This window comes from Lagopus leucura, unplaced genomic scaffold, assembly GCF_019238085.1.
Source record: "Lagopus leucura isolate 7727_CA_CO unplaced genomic scaffold, USGS_WTPT01 Super-Scaffold_100021, whole genome shotgun sequence".
In the NCBI taxonomy this organism is placed as follows: Eukaryota; Metazoa; Chordata; class Aves; order Galliformes; family Phasianidae; genus Lagopus; species Lagopus leucura.
Genome location: NW_024962274.1, coordinates 8,167,722 through 8,182,460, shown reverse-complemented (window position 1 = coordinate 8,182,460; position 14,739 = coordinate 8,167,722). Strand labels below are relative to the sequence as shown.

The 14,739-nt window shown below is 42.9% G+C and overlaps 1 protein-coding gene across 5 annotated transcripts in view; it reads right to left on the bottom strand.

The window, feature by feature from the left end:
- EPHA4 (EPH receptor A4) overlaps positions 1 to 14,739 on the bottom strand; it is a 202,412-nt gene that overhangs the window by 18,435 nt on the left and 169,238 nt on the right. For all 5 annotated transcript variants that reach the window (XM_042878583.1, XM_042878587.1, XM_042878586.1 and 2 more), the window contains 3 exons: positions 6,759 to 6,883; positions 5,430 to 5,589; positions 4,279 to 4,390 (listed from right to left, as the gene is read on the bottom strand). In XM_042878583.1, the coding sequence (XP_042734517.1) occupies positions 4,279 to 4,390; positions 5,430 to 5,589; positions 6,759 to 6,883 (397 nt within the window). The remainder of the gene's footprint in view (positions 1 to 4,278; positions 4,391 to 5,429; positions 5,590 to 6,758; positions 6,884 to 14,739) is intronic.

The following is a 14,739-nucleotide window of genomic DNA, read 5'->3' as shown; positions in this document are numbered from 1 at the left end:
AAGGCATTGCTGTTGCTTACTCCTCAGCAAACTTGGTCCACTCTAAATCAGAAGCAAATCAGACCCTTGTTAGCTACTGTCAGGAGTCTGGGCTGGAGTGAAGACAGAAAGAAAATGGAGAAACCGATCCCCTACAAAGGGCAGTGAGACTGGCACTGCCTGCGACATGCAAGCTGCTGCCCAGGGTGGAGCAGGAGCCCACTAGGCTGCTGGGGTGAACTGGTTAGGCCTCTGAAATGGGTAGAAGAGGAAAATGGGAGTGGATGAGAGAAAGGCTACCAGCAGATATAAGTTAGAAGGGGTTAACATTTGGAGAAAACACATGACTTTAACAGTCTCAGTTTCAGCAGATCTTCCAAGTTTCACTGTTCCCCTCCTGCCAGCAAAACGCTTCTGCACATTAGCAAGAAGCCTCTCCTTCCTGCCCTGCGCCTGGCCTGCGGGAATGGCAGCTTCCCATCGCTCTCAGCTAACAGGCCACGTCCCAGCCCTTGTCTCTGCAACCTTTTGGTGCTGGCGGTTAAATAAGACCTACAAATTACTCACGAACAGAAGGAAACAGATTTGGTTCAACATACTAAGACTATCTGATGTTTGAACCAAGCCTTACAGCCCCCAACAACATCAACACGCCTTGTGTTCAGACATAAAAATGCAAGTACACATCCAACCTTAAGTGGCTGGGAGCTTCTTATCTTGATGAAAGTCAGTTAAACACAAATGGCTCCAAATCACAAAGAGAGCTTCATTAAAAACCACCCTGGATCCAAACACCAATGTAAACTATTTATTTGCCTGAGGACTTGCAGCACTGGTGCAACAGAGCTGAGCAAAGCAGGACTGCTCCCTGCTACTGAATGGAATAAGGAAGGCAAATCTCACCAAGTGCCACGCAAGGCCAGGTCACTAAGAGGACTGCAGAGATGAGACTGGTATAACACAGCCTCAGAGGAAAGAAAAAAAGAAGAAAAAAAGCCCTCAAGATTCTGCATTTTAAGTAGGATCCCTTCAAATTCATAATATTACTCTTCAGATACAGATGGAAAAACTAAAACACAAGCAGGTTTGCACGAATGTGTTTTAAGGATGTGAAGATGCTTTTAATCTTATTTTTAAATAAGATGGTCCTAACAACAGATGAAAATAACTCCCCCATGAAAACCCAAAGAATCCAAAGTGCAAAAAGCAGAGGGAAACAAAGGGATTACTGTTCAAGCAATATAATTGTAGCTTATTAACTTTAAATAATGCCTTCCAAACTAACCACCTACTTCCACTTCTGCCCCTGTCACCTGGTGACCTTTCCTGGCTGGCCCACGGCAGGCTTCTCCTGTCTGCCATTGTCTCCAGGCTGCCCAGCCGCCCGTCAGCCTTCGTCCCCACGCCATGGGGCAAGCGGGCAGCTGCTCGGGGCAGCTCACCTGAATGGCAGAAGGGAGCCTTTGTCACAGGCTTGAATTCCCTAATTACAGGGATTTGGGTGGTGGTGATTAAATGGAGGTATTCAGGAAAAGAACACAGAGGCTTTCAGAAGCTGCAGGGGTCAGAAGCATAAGGAAACCTACAGGTGGGGCCTGGAGATACAAAGGGGGAAGGTCTGTGCCCAGCCAGAGGCTATTAGCACACACTGGGGTGAGGCAGCAGGGAGCCTGCGCGCCAGCCAGCAGTGCACTTCCACCTTCCCACCCAAAACAAGAGAGCTGCAGTATGCAGTGCTCAGGCACCTGGCTGGTGGAGTATGCTGAGCCAAAAGCAGGAGCAAAAGCATTTGTATTCAGCTACCTTTGTGAAGCACATGGTAAAGGAATCTGTCACAAGAATTTCTGATCGAAACTTTTGGATGGCCAAAGGATTCTGTACAGCCAACTTACTCCAGTCAGTGCCCTCCAGCAAGTGGCTCTTACTGTTTTACAATTCCCCAAAACTTCCTTTAAAACTCTATTTTGAGTACTTCAATTTTATTTCTTGTTCCTGTAGCGTAGGACTTAGAGATGTTTGCACTCCTGCTGTATCATTCTGTCCATTTTAACCTCAGTAAACTTAAACATTGAGGCAGATTAGTTCTCACATTGACACAAACAGGTTGGAGGACAGACCAAAGCAGCTTGAGCTGCCTGAAGGCAAAGTCCTTTGACAAATTCAGTTGAAAAGATGAGTTTTGGGATTTGAGTAATTGCTTGAAAAAACATAATGCTAAATTAGTAATAATAACCCAGGGTTCAAAACTGGACATCACCAGCATATGTCCAGTTCCTACATTTGGCACACGGATGCAGAGAGGCCATGTCTACAGGCCAAAGCACCATTCTGATTGTACAAATGTGACTTCTAGGTCATGGAAATATTACAAAATCTCCTCACGGGGACTTTATAGACAAAGAAACATTTTCTCAGCTGAAGTAATTTTGGAACAAAGTATAATTATTTTGCTATTAACTTCAGCTGGTACAGGAACATCCTGAAATGTCCCCAAAGCGCACACCTCTAAATGACATTGGTAAAGTGGTTAAAATCATTTGTGTAAAAGTGAATATTAAAACAGATTCTGTTTATTGAGAACTACTTACAGCTACTGGAGAGCAGTGTATTGAGGAAGGCTATTAATTAACACGGCACATTAGTATGCACAGAGCAGTTTCACTGCCCTAGTATTTCATTCCTCTTGCTGTCTTTCCCCTTCCATAGCCTCCCTGAGACCTGCCAGTAAAAAGCTACGGGACATCTCTGAATCCATTACCACCAGACCACTTCTGCCACCTCCAGCGCCTGGACCAACCTTACTTCTCTACTGCTCACCTGCTCTTCCTCTTTTTTTCTTCTTTTTCTTTTTTGTCCAACTTAAACACTTGTGGGGGAGAGAGAACCAAACAGACAGCCTGAATGGAGAGAAGACCTGGCTGAGCAGGCACCCCCTCCAGCAAGTCCGTCAGCTACCTGGCTCCTGGCAGCCTTTCCTTTGACAGCTTTATGGCCAATACTAAAGAGAATCAATATGAGGGCAAGGGGTTGACATTTCATTTTCTAAGAAGTGATCCATTGAGGGCCAATCACCAAGCAGTGTTTATCAGCCTTGAGAAGTGACAATTTTTTTATAGGGGGAGGAGGGAAAGGAATCATCTCAAAGCAACTCGACAGGCTCAATTCTCCAAGGTGGCGACTCATAATTAGAAATCCAATGTATCCTGCTATCAATCCTGCCTTAAATAATGAAGTGATCAATAAAAGCAAAAGGGAGATTAAGTCATCAAGCTCAGTGATGCTATTTTCTGTTGCAACGGCTTTTAATAAAACTGTCTCTCTGCATTACATTTTCATATGTTCTGCTCTTCTTACTGCCAGCATGGAGGCTTTGAGGTGAACACCCACAGAAAGCTATTACAATGCTTGACTACGTTCCAGATATTATAACCATAGTGACTTAACTGCTCTTTAAGTCAATTTAAGGTAAGAGAGTAAATCAAGAGGAGTTTGTGCACATTTATAGCTGATGCCATTAAACTGATCATCAGAGATTGACAAAACTTGTGTCCCTCAGATCCCACGCATCAGATGCAGTAACGATATGTCCAATTTTATCTCTGAATTAAACTGAAGCAAAATCATGATGATCTTCTTAAATGACATTGAACACTAAGTTGAAGACAGAAACCCACTGTGTTTCTGCTACACTGTCCTCCCATTTGCAGGGCTGCTCCTGATGCAGTATTTGAATGTGGGGGTGCGAACAAATACTTGGTAGATTATGGTTCTGCTTTGATCAAGTAACCATCGACTCATTCTGTTTACTGCCTATGATACCGAATGACTGTAGCTTCTGTTTTACACTTATTTCCCCACACACTGGAAGGACTAACCCAAAGGTAATATAGATTCATACAGATTATGAAAAAATCACAGGAACAGCAGCCTGATAGCTTAGTTCACAACAGTGTGGTTGTTTATTCCCTGTGTACCAGGAGTCAGTCCAAAAAATCTACCATACCATACCCATTAAACTTAACTTCAAATTACACTAACCACAAATCTCTAGCTGGCTTGATTCTCCATGCCAGTTATTGGAATCAGCTTTGCATTTCAAGAGCAAATAGAGCTGGAACTATTGCTATTACATCACATGCGCTGTGGTACAAATGTTGAGAAGATCAAAGCTACATGGGAGAAGGCTTGTAATGCAAATGTACTGTTTATGATGCTAATCAAAGAATTTAGCTTTGTTTGGAGGAGACAAAAAGCTCCCTCATGAAAGAAATAGGGAGAGAGAGAAGCTTAAGTTCTTACCTCCTGCTGATGACAAAGGCTGCAATGAGAATGACCACAAGAACAACACTGCCAGCCACTGAAACAAGCAGCACTGTGGGATTGGTACCATCGCCAATGATGGGGGAAGGAACTGGAAACCAAAACGATAGCATTAGTGTCAAACAAACTCAAAAAATCAACCTAGGAAGCACTCAGTGAGGCTTTCTGTCCTTTGAAGGCAGTTTATAGTCCTACTCAAATCTGCTTTCAGACCTTTATTATATAGTCATTTGACACAGTTTTCCAAGAGAGCCCTAATTAGCTGAGGACACGATGTTTGATAATGATTTTGGGAAGTTCACTTCACTGGGAACAAGGACTCATTCTCCTTCTTTCTTTCGGTGCTGCTCAGAGGGTACAATGGCTATTTCTTTTCACCTTCCTAATTGCTTTTCACTGTTCTCTTTCTTTTTCTCTCAGTGGAGACAGATGATCACTCCCCAACTGATAAGAGAATAAGTTGTCTTAAAATGTCTCCTATCTTCCTGCTGGATTGATTATTTTCAGCTGTTAACATCCTGAAGGATGTTGCCACTGACTGGCATGACCTTAAATAGATTTAAACAAGCCCGTTTCCAAAATAATACAGGCTTGGTCACATCGCCTTCCTGACACTGAAAGTAAACATTCTGGGGGGAAATCTGCATGTTCCCTCAACAAAAAGAAAGGCTGTACAGACAACATAATTCAAGCATTCTGTCTCTACACGACTGTGCAAGGGCAAATGCAAGTATGAGAGCTGATGTTGGACATCTTACTGATCTATGCCAATAGCTTGCAAAAGTTATTAGATGCTCCAAAAACATGTGCAAACATCTACATTTACATTTAACAAAATAGGTACATAAATCTCTCCGGCATCGATGGCTTCTAAATATTTACAGAGCTCGTGTCTCCTCCTGCCACGCGGAAGTACTGTCATTGTTAGTGTTGAGAATATATCCGAATGGATGTTTAAGGTCAGATTTGCCACATTTTTAATAGTCATGTGGCCATGGAGGAATGCTTTCCCAGAATAAATATACTATAATCTAGGCAGCCAACACACTAGGAAACTCCTCGTACGCAGCTCAGTTACATTTCCACTCTTCACTCAAGGAAAAGAAAGACATCAGCAGGCATGTTATTACCTGTGTTAGTTGTGAACTCAAACGGCCCACTGAAGTCTCCGTATCCTGCTGCTGTCCTGGCCCGCACATGAAATACATATGAAGTTAGGGGGTTCAAACCTTTGATGTCAGTATTCCTGGAGGCTGTCTTCACAATGCGATAGCTGCGCTCGTTTTGGTCCTGACAAGAAAAGAACACAGTGGTGATCCAAGTAAAAATGCCTCACTGCACCGTGAACCATGGAATCCCACTTCCTTGCCAAAAGGATGATGAAAGAATATGAGTAACAACCACGGAATTCTCAAAATACGTCCCGAGGGCTGCTGCTGTCCGCCTTGCTCAATACCCCCAGCACTGAGCAAGCCAAAAAAGGAGTGATAAGATGGTCGGTGTGATGCTCATATATCACTGATTACTTAAGAAATCACACAATGAAATCCTTTGGAAAACAGCCAAGCCTTCAAATATGAGCCTCCTGATGAGCAAACATTTTACTCATTGGCACTCTCTTTTTCTTCCTACAAGCCAGAAGCCATATAAAAAAACTGATAATAGATATAAAAAAAAAAAAAAAGGCACAGAAAATGTCTTCCAGAAAGCTCAGTCTTTAAAACTATTTCATTTTTGTCTGGAAAATCCATCAAAAAATGAATTAATCTACCTTCCCTGAAAATCAGTTGCCTTTTCCTGTTTGTGTTAGGGAGGCAAGTAAGTGATTACCTTTATTAAAAGGAAAAAAAAAAAAAAGTATGCATGTGTGTGAGAGAGAAAGCATGTGAGCAAGAGCAGGAAATTGTTCACTTTTGCAAAGGACCTTCAAAGAAAATAGCCTTTTCCATAGTTCCATAGCTGAGAAGTTATTTGTAGGAATAATTTCTCCTTCTAACATGGAAAGTATGAAGAATGTAATTTTCTTTCCTTATTCTCTATTAAAAGCCATCCAGCCCACACCATCACTTTGAAGCAGAACCTATTGGCAAACAGATTGTATTATTATTGTCTTATATGCTTCATTATTATACTTCTGTCTATGATGTAAAACTAAAGTCTCACTTCTGCCCAACATTATTGATTCTCATTATAAACACGCTTGCTACAAATGCTTAATTCCTAGGTAAGAAAAAATAACAAAATATACTCATGCCATACAGCTGCAACAGCTGATGAGTCTTATTATGTCAAGCAACCATTCAAGTGTATGAAATCCTTAACTGAATGTTATTAAATTGAATCTAGCTGGTTTCAAATGATGGAATTCTATCTGGAAATAACACTGAAACTGAACAAAGTAAAAAGTTCTCCCCAGATCCAAACAGAACTCCTTGTTTGTCTATTTTTTTTAACAGTACCTTTTCATAGTATTTGACTTCGTACTCCAGGATGACTCCGTTTGGCCTGTCAGGTTCCAGCCATGCCAAGGCAACACTGTGCCTCGTTATCTCTTTAGCCTGGATCAATGCAATTGGGGATGGTGCTGACAAGGAGGAAAAAAAAAAAAAGAAAAGAAAGAAGAAAAGCAATAATTTATTTTTAATGAGGCAATTTTTTTTTAATTGCAACATAAGCACTTTCAGAAACTGTTTTTCTTGTGTGGGAGTTGAAAGTATTCAGTATTTTTCTTGTTTTCTCCAACAAAACTGCATTTAATTTCTAATAAAGCTCGTTCTTGGATTCTGAGTGATACTAGACAGGTAAGCTTTGAACTAATGCTATAGTTTCCTAAGCAGCATGATGTCTATGACAGGCAGGTACAAACCTCCACAAAAGGGTGAAAGACTGTAACAGATTCTGCCTTATTTTTTTTAACCTTTGCTATGCACAGTGCATAGACTTGTCTTCATGTTCTGGTCCATAATGATTCTCCTCTTCCATCTCCTGAAATTAATTGGCATTACTTGATTAGCTATTCGTTCTACAAGAACTGTGAAATTTCTGAAGGACTGATGTCCTTCAACCCTGAGAAAAGTTTGCCTCTGAATTAAGTAAAACCAGAATAAAGCTGAACATGCATGAATTTAGAGCCTCCCACAAAAACCAGGAAACATCTTTCAAAGAGTCTGGGCCACTTTGTGCTTCCTGATTTGCCCTTGTGCCCTTGTTTGTATACAGTGTCTGCAAACCAAGGCCAGATTTTGGCTCTGATCGCTCCTCCCTTGTCAGAAGATATTGGAGATCAGTCCCCATGCATGAAACTGGCATAACCTGGTCCTGCCCCATGTGATACCATATGGATGTGATGAATAAAAAAAGCAGGATGGCACTGACAAGGATAAAGGCTTCATGATTTCTGGGAAAACTCTACTTATCAACAAGCTTTACTCAAAGATCCTTTAAACTGTATCTACGTGCAGTAATAAGGGCTGCAACAAAGATGATAATGGAAAACATCTCACTGTGCACCCTGCACTTTCAATAGGGCCCCCGCTAATGCTGAAGTTCAGGTTTTTGGCTGGTGGGAGGACAATGCCATCTCCCTTTGACTGTGACAGCAGCAGGCTCACGGCTGTGCTGGGGGAACAGGTTTTCCAAAGATTTATGAACACGGCTGCCCCTCTCTTGCTGTTGTGTTGCTGTGTGGTCACGTCTCTGGCCAGCTGTTATCAAGCTCTTTTGATGCTGACAATAGCTGGTATAAATGGCAGAATCCCCAGGGATAAGGAAGGACATTCATGAAATTTTTAATCTTATCTAACAAAGCTGTCCTGTATAACCAGAGATTAGGGGTCTTCCTAAATTGAATATATTTCTTCTTTTGTCTCTTGAAGCTGGAGACATATTGATTTCCGGCGCGGGGCGCGGCCCCCATTTTTCCCTTTCTTTTTGTTTCTTTTTCTACCCTGAACTTTGGGACGAGAATCCATGAAAGCGTTAAAGGGAGAAAAAAGTATCCTTGAAACACATCTCCTTGAAAACTATCTAGAAAGACAAATAAATAAAACAGTCACAATAAATGAAAGGAAAATTGAATGTTGAAAGCCTCAAACCTACTTGACCATATCAGACAGTTCTGATAGAAGGGAAAATAACCAGCAGACGCCACAAAGTCACAAAAGGGTGTCTCCTCTTGATGTGAAACCATCAGGGAGCTGCTTCCTGATTTACTATTTGACAGTTTGGCATCTCTGTTAGAAATGCCTCCAGAACCTTTCTCTCTTTTTTCTTGCCTGTCTCTCACATGCAAAGGCAAATACTGGCTGACAGAGGAGACTATAAACACAGCCAACGGGGAGGATCCAGGTGTGCTCCATCAAGTTGTATCTGTGGCATGACTGCAAACCTCCTTAATAATCTCACAGATCCTCAGCAGAGGACTTTTTTTTCCCCCTTGCAGTAAGAACACTGCTCAGCTAATAAATTAGAAATCGGGTTTGTTACCCTACACCACACATGACATTACTGATAAACCAACCGGAGAGCAATCTGCTTAGTTAATCCATGCTTCATGCAGGGCAGACAGGCAATTCTTTTTACCAAGAATCTTCCACTTATGCCATACTGACCTCAAGATTTGCAAACAGAAAGTTCACTTTCCTTCCTTCATCCTCTTTTTTACCCTCCCCAGTTTTCCATTTCATTTCTGCAGGCTTTTAGATTGGAATTTACCGAATCCTTCAATATTGGGCTGGTAAGCGCTGTATGAAAACACATTGCTACTCTGCTGTAAAATGGCCATTTACCGCCCAAGAATATATATTAACTTCCACTCCTGGTGGAAGATGATCAGGTTCATAGTTTCAAATGTGCTTCCTCGTATCTCTCAAAAATGGACAGCTGATGTGAGGCACTACTCCATACAGCAATAAATGTGCTTCTGGCCTCTGGGACAGGAAAGAGCTTGAACATCAATTCCTTTCTAAATTCTCACTATGAGAATTGTAAGAATGGCTCTACTTTCACCTTCCTGTCCCTTGCATCTGTCAAATATTAATCATTATGCAACTTTATCCTATTTTAAATCTATTTTTCTGTCTCTGCTGATGACCAATTTCCTTCCCAGTTTTTGTTTTGGCTGTATATCCTGATTCTCCATACACTGCAGAAATCCTCAGTGTTGAAGTCCAGCTACGGGACAAAGGAATATATGATAAGAGGCCATCTAGGAGGCCGTGAGCATTTCTGCAGTACAGACCTATACTGGTCTATCCTACAAAATAGCACCTCAAGGATCTTGAGGAAATGGGCTGATTAACCACATTTACTATAGTTGTTATTTGTGTCTTCCATGATCCACCAGATGGCCAGTCAGTAGGAGGCCACACCAGAAGACAGGCCTTCTTAGAGAACACCAGCTCTGGGTCTCCTCAGTCCTCTACACACAGAAGGCCTCAGCAGTGTGGTGGACAAACAGGACATCACCATGCCAGCTCATCACAGCAATCCCTGCAGCAGGAACAGCCCTCTGCGTGAGCTCGTGCAAAATATTTACGTTCTTTGTTCTTCTGCCTTATACCTTCAAATGGCCTTTTAGGGATGATGTGAAGATAAACATGTAACAGACTGTAAAATGATTCTTTGATCACGAGCAGAATCAGAGGCAGAAACTTCTCTTATATGTGCATGGACAACTGTTCATTATAGACACACATTCCTACACAAAACACATTGTGGACAGCCTGACCCAAACGAGCAGTGTACGCAACTAAGACATTCACAGTAAGATCCCATAATACTTTTCCCTTCAGAATGGAAGACCTCTTTGTCTTTCACCTTTTGCACTTTCTTCTTCCCTACTCCCTGATATTTAGAAAGGAATACTTAGCAAAACTTTGTTTCCCAACTATCACTGCTTGTAACAGCAAATTATTCCACTCCACACGTGCAGGCAGAGTACGCAGCACAGCAGTGCCACCAGAGCAGCCCACTTCCCAGGGAAGAATGATGAGGCATCTTGGTATTCCAAGGGGGTCCCCTTGAACAAGCAGAGAGTGTAACTTTCTTAGTTCAAAGCTCAGCAGTTCCTCTCCCTCAAAAAAAATCCACTCCCTACTGATGTGAATGTTGCAATTTTCTTTTATCTACTTCCTCAATAACCTGCCATTAAACACCTACTAGTAGTTTTATTACTGCAGTTCTGAGCTTGTGGCCTACAGAGAGAGAAAGAGGCACAGATGTACTGCAAAAACTTCACCCAAGTGCCATAAAGTCATATCCCAAGGCTAGTAAGTGCTGAATTATAACCGTTTTTGAGGCACTTTAAAGGATGGAAATGGCAGTGTCAGTTTTTCATTACCGGTTCAAATTAAGGGCGGGGGGGGGGGGAGGAAAGAAAAGAGCTAACTAACTAAATAAATGAATAAATAGATGCAACAAAGTCTCTGGCATGTAGGCCATGAGTGAACACAGCCCTTTACGAAACTACACAGAACGCAAGTGCTCGCACATCACAGATACACAATGCCCGGTCTTCTAGTGAAGATGCCTTCTTAACCACAGCAGGGTTTACTTTCCACTCCCCATGATTTGAATTTAAATGGATCATGTTTACTCAAGGGGTCTTTCACTGATTGAAAAATATACCCACAGTTTGTACATTATCTCAGCTAAATTCAAATAACATATTTAAATTTAATTACTTGAAGCTTAGGGGTTTTCATGCTTTTCTTTTTTCCCTCAATTGCACACAACAACACTTATTTGTTCTTATCAATGGCCATGTGCTTTGTCAAGCATCAAAATTAAATGCTTGAAAGCACTAATGATGTTACTGTGATTAGGGGTTTTTACCTTCCAGGGTAGATACTAAAAGCCTGCTCCATTATTAATTACTTTATAAAAAAGAAAGATTTCTGAGAATCTCACACTGAAGAGAAGACCTTTAGAAATCAAAACAAGAAAATAAAAGATCTTGTACTAATTGGAACAAAGCATTTAAGGAAACCTGGCACATTCTGTGTTTTCTCTTCAAATATTTACTTTGCAATACCGTGGGTTTTCTGCATGGCATTTTGTAAATTATATTACCAAATAATCTCACAGCAGGAAAAGGATATACAGCACAGAGAATCAAATATGTTTTTAATCGGTTCTAAAGACCGTGTTCTCCAGGCCAGATTCTGACACTTCTTTTCATGTAGGGAGCCACTTATTCTCCTAACTGCCGCAGTTGCTTTAAATCAAGTGTGGGCAAAAGCACCCAGCCCCTCTCAGCTACACGTACCAGCCTAAATGACAAAGAAAGCAGCTCTGCTCCTTCCAAAAACCCCAGTCCTCCTTCTTACCAGTGCCCAGGCTCACCCCACCTCCTGCCCAGTCAGATCACTACAATCACTACTGCACCCCTTACTGGAGCACAGGGGTGGCGGTGCTCCCACCAATCCCTTGCAAACAACAGAGAAAATTTTACCACGACCAAATTTCCAAACATATGTATAGCATATGCATAATCCATATACGCACATAAGGATGAGCTCTCAAAAGGTTTTCACACTTGTGAACCTGTTTGCACGCACAAAGCACATCTGAGGAACTGAGCTGGAGGCTGGCACCATTCCTTGCTGCCGGATGACAGCTACACGACTCTCTGGGGTCCAGCACAACTGCAGGCTAGATGTGCACTTCAAAAATGAACCGTGTACGTACCGCAATTTTGTTCATTAATCTCTGTGCATACGTGGAGCAAACATTTGTACAAGCGATAACTGGGCCAGGACGGGATTTGGAGAAGGACTCAGAATGCCAATCGCTCAACTAAGCCACTGGAAGCCTCCCAAGGCTTTCCCTAGCCCTCTGCCTTCCCAGCGCCTGCCTCTCCCTCCCCAAGGAATGACAACCGGCAAGGAACCGCTCCCAGCCTGCAGACAGGGACAGGCCAGGAGTTGGGCCAGCCCTTCCGAGCCTTGGCACTTAGAGCACAGACTTTAAGTCTGCACCACTGGAGAAAAATGCCCAAGGTTATTCACCCACATCTGACAGCCCTGGCTGCCAGAACGTGAAGTGATGTGACAGCTGAGCTCAGCCTCTTTCCTCAGTCTCTCTAACCAGCCACAGCACTTCTGCAACCACACCTTCCTTCGTACTAGACATGATGCTGCTTAGGAAAAGGACCAGCTCAGCCACAGGACTCCCCTACAACATCTTCATCCCAAAACACATCTTTCCTTTCTTCCAGATTCCACCACACAGAACCTCTGAGCTCTAAGAAAAACAAGTGACAAGCTCTCAGACTTAGGGACCAGCCCACATCACTTATGTTTATAATGAAGTATTCATAAAGGAAGGGGCTAGAAAATGAGATTTTAAAGACTGTTAACACTGCATTATTACGTTTTAAATATTTCCTCTATTTTAAAGTTTTCATTTCTTGCCTCTCCCAAAAGAACCTGCACTGCAAATCGTGCCAAACCACAAAAGCTGGCTCTGACTTGCATCAAATCGAAAGCCTGCAGAAAAACCCAGGCTGTTAGCAGCAACAAATAGTAGCAGTTGAGAATTATTAGAGTGCTGTATATTTACCATCCTACTCCAGCTTTAGTTCTTAGAGGCATGCAGCAACTGCTGAGGATCCATAAGGAGCACGGCTATTTTCTGGGCTGTGGGTGTCAGTTTTAGCACCAGAACTACTCTCATTTTGATTAAACCCACTATAGGAGCTGAGGGCTGACCACAGTTCCCTATGGATCACATCAGCAACTGCACTGAGATGAGGGTGACGAAGACTTTGCACAACCAGGAGATGACTTGCCCTGGCTGCTCCCTGCTGGGGACCAGCTCTTGGCACCAATATCTTTTCAGGTGCTGGCCCTCCAACTCTGAAGGCCAAATCATGACGTCTGTTAATGCAATGCAGGTCTGGAGTAACTCCAGAGATCTGAATCTGCAACCCACAATTCCAATGATTGCTTTCAACCAGAAGACTACAAAATCTACATAACATTTAGCAAGAGATCTGTATTGCAGCTCAAGTACGGGGTCTGTTTTGTCTGAGAACTGTTTGTTTTCCTCCCACTAGCTTGCTAAGAAATCCTGTTGGCATGTTCTGACAAGGATAACTTAATAGTTGCCAACAGAAACATGGCAGAATACTGTGTATGCGTTTCCTGTATGTACGAATGCCAGTTCAAAGCAAACAGGAAAACAAGGCTTTCACTGGAAAGCAATTTATAAAAATCTGCCTGAACATTACAATCACTTAAAAATCAGCAGCATTTCTAAATGCTTAAACTATAATGATTAAAACAAGAAGGGCGAACGTACTTTGTGCTGTAGATTGCACTGAGAAATTCTACTGCTATAAGCAATTTGTTAAGATTTGGAATTAGTCAGCAGCTTTCTGACCTGAGCAGGTTTAGAGCCTCTGGTCACAAAGCAGGTCATGCTGCTGTTACTCTTCCCTCCAGCTGAGGTTAGAATCTGACCTGCGATAAACAAAAATAAATTCTGTAGCCTCGAGAAGCTAACAGGGATGCTCTGCTGCGTTACAGTGGATTGAGAGCAGTAGAGAGAAGGGGCCACCCAGCCCCGTCAGAGATTGCTGGAGCTCTCAGAGCCCTCCTTTAGGACCTGAACCAGGCACATATGTGTAAGCAGGGTCCTGTGACTCCAGTCAGGGCTGAAAACTTTTGGGAATTACTCTGTTATTTCCCAGGCACAGGTCCAGCCAGCACCTGCAGAAATCCCCAGTGCTGGGACACGGCACAGCTCTGCGGGAACCTGAGCAAGAAACAGGAGCCAGTAACCTCTAGTCATTAAAACAGATCATGATGTTGGAAGCAGGGCTTTCCCCAGCCTCTCAAAACACCTGGTCTGGAGCTATCTAACCACTTACCATCCCCAGGGCAGTTCCACCTCACCCACACCATTTGCTGCTCCCCCCAGAAGAGCAGCAGCCCCAGGAGCGAGTCTCACCATACCCCTTGCAGCAGGCTGTGCTCCCCCCGTGCTGCTGGGTGGGATGGGGACCTGCCAAGCTGCCAGGACAAACCAAACTCCTTCTCCAGCTCCTTCCACGGGGAAATAAAAGCTACCAAATCAAAGCAAGGATGCATGAAAAGCCCTCAGCTGATGCCCATGTCCTGTTATCTAAGCCGTTCCTCGAGTCAAGCAAACACCCAACTACTGCTTCTCTTTCTCCAATCCTTCTGCCCACAGAGAAGCTGGGACATGTCTGCATGTGCTTCAAGAGCTAATTGATGAGAGAAGTCACACCATTCTTAAAGTCTGCAGGATCAATGAATTTACTTTCTGCTTCTCTGCCCTGCAAATCTCTTGGCTTGTGCAGCTGTTCAACCTCATGTAATAACACATCAACAATCAATGAAACGATACTGAATATTGATTCTGCTCCTATCAGTATCCCACAGGGGCAACCCTTCCTCTCACACAGTGAAGGAC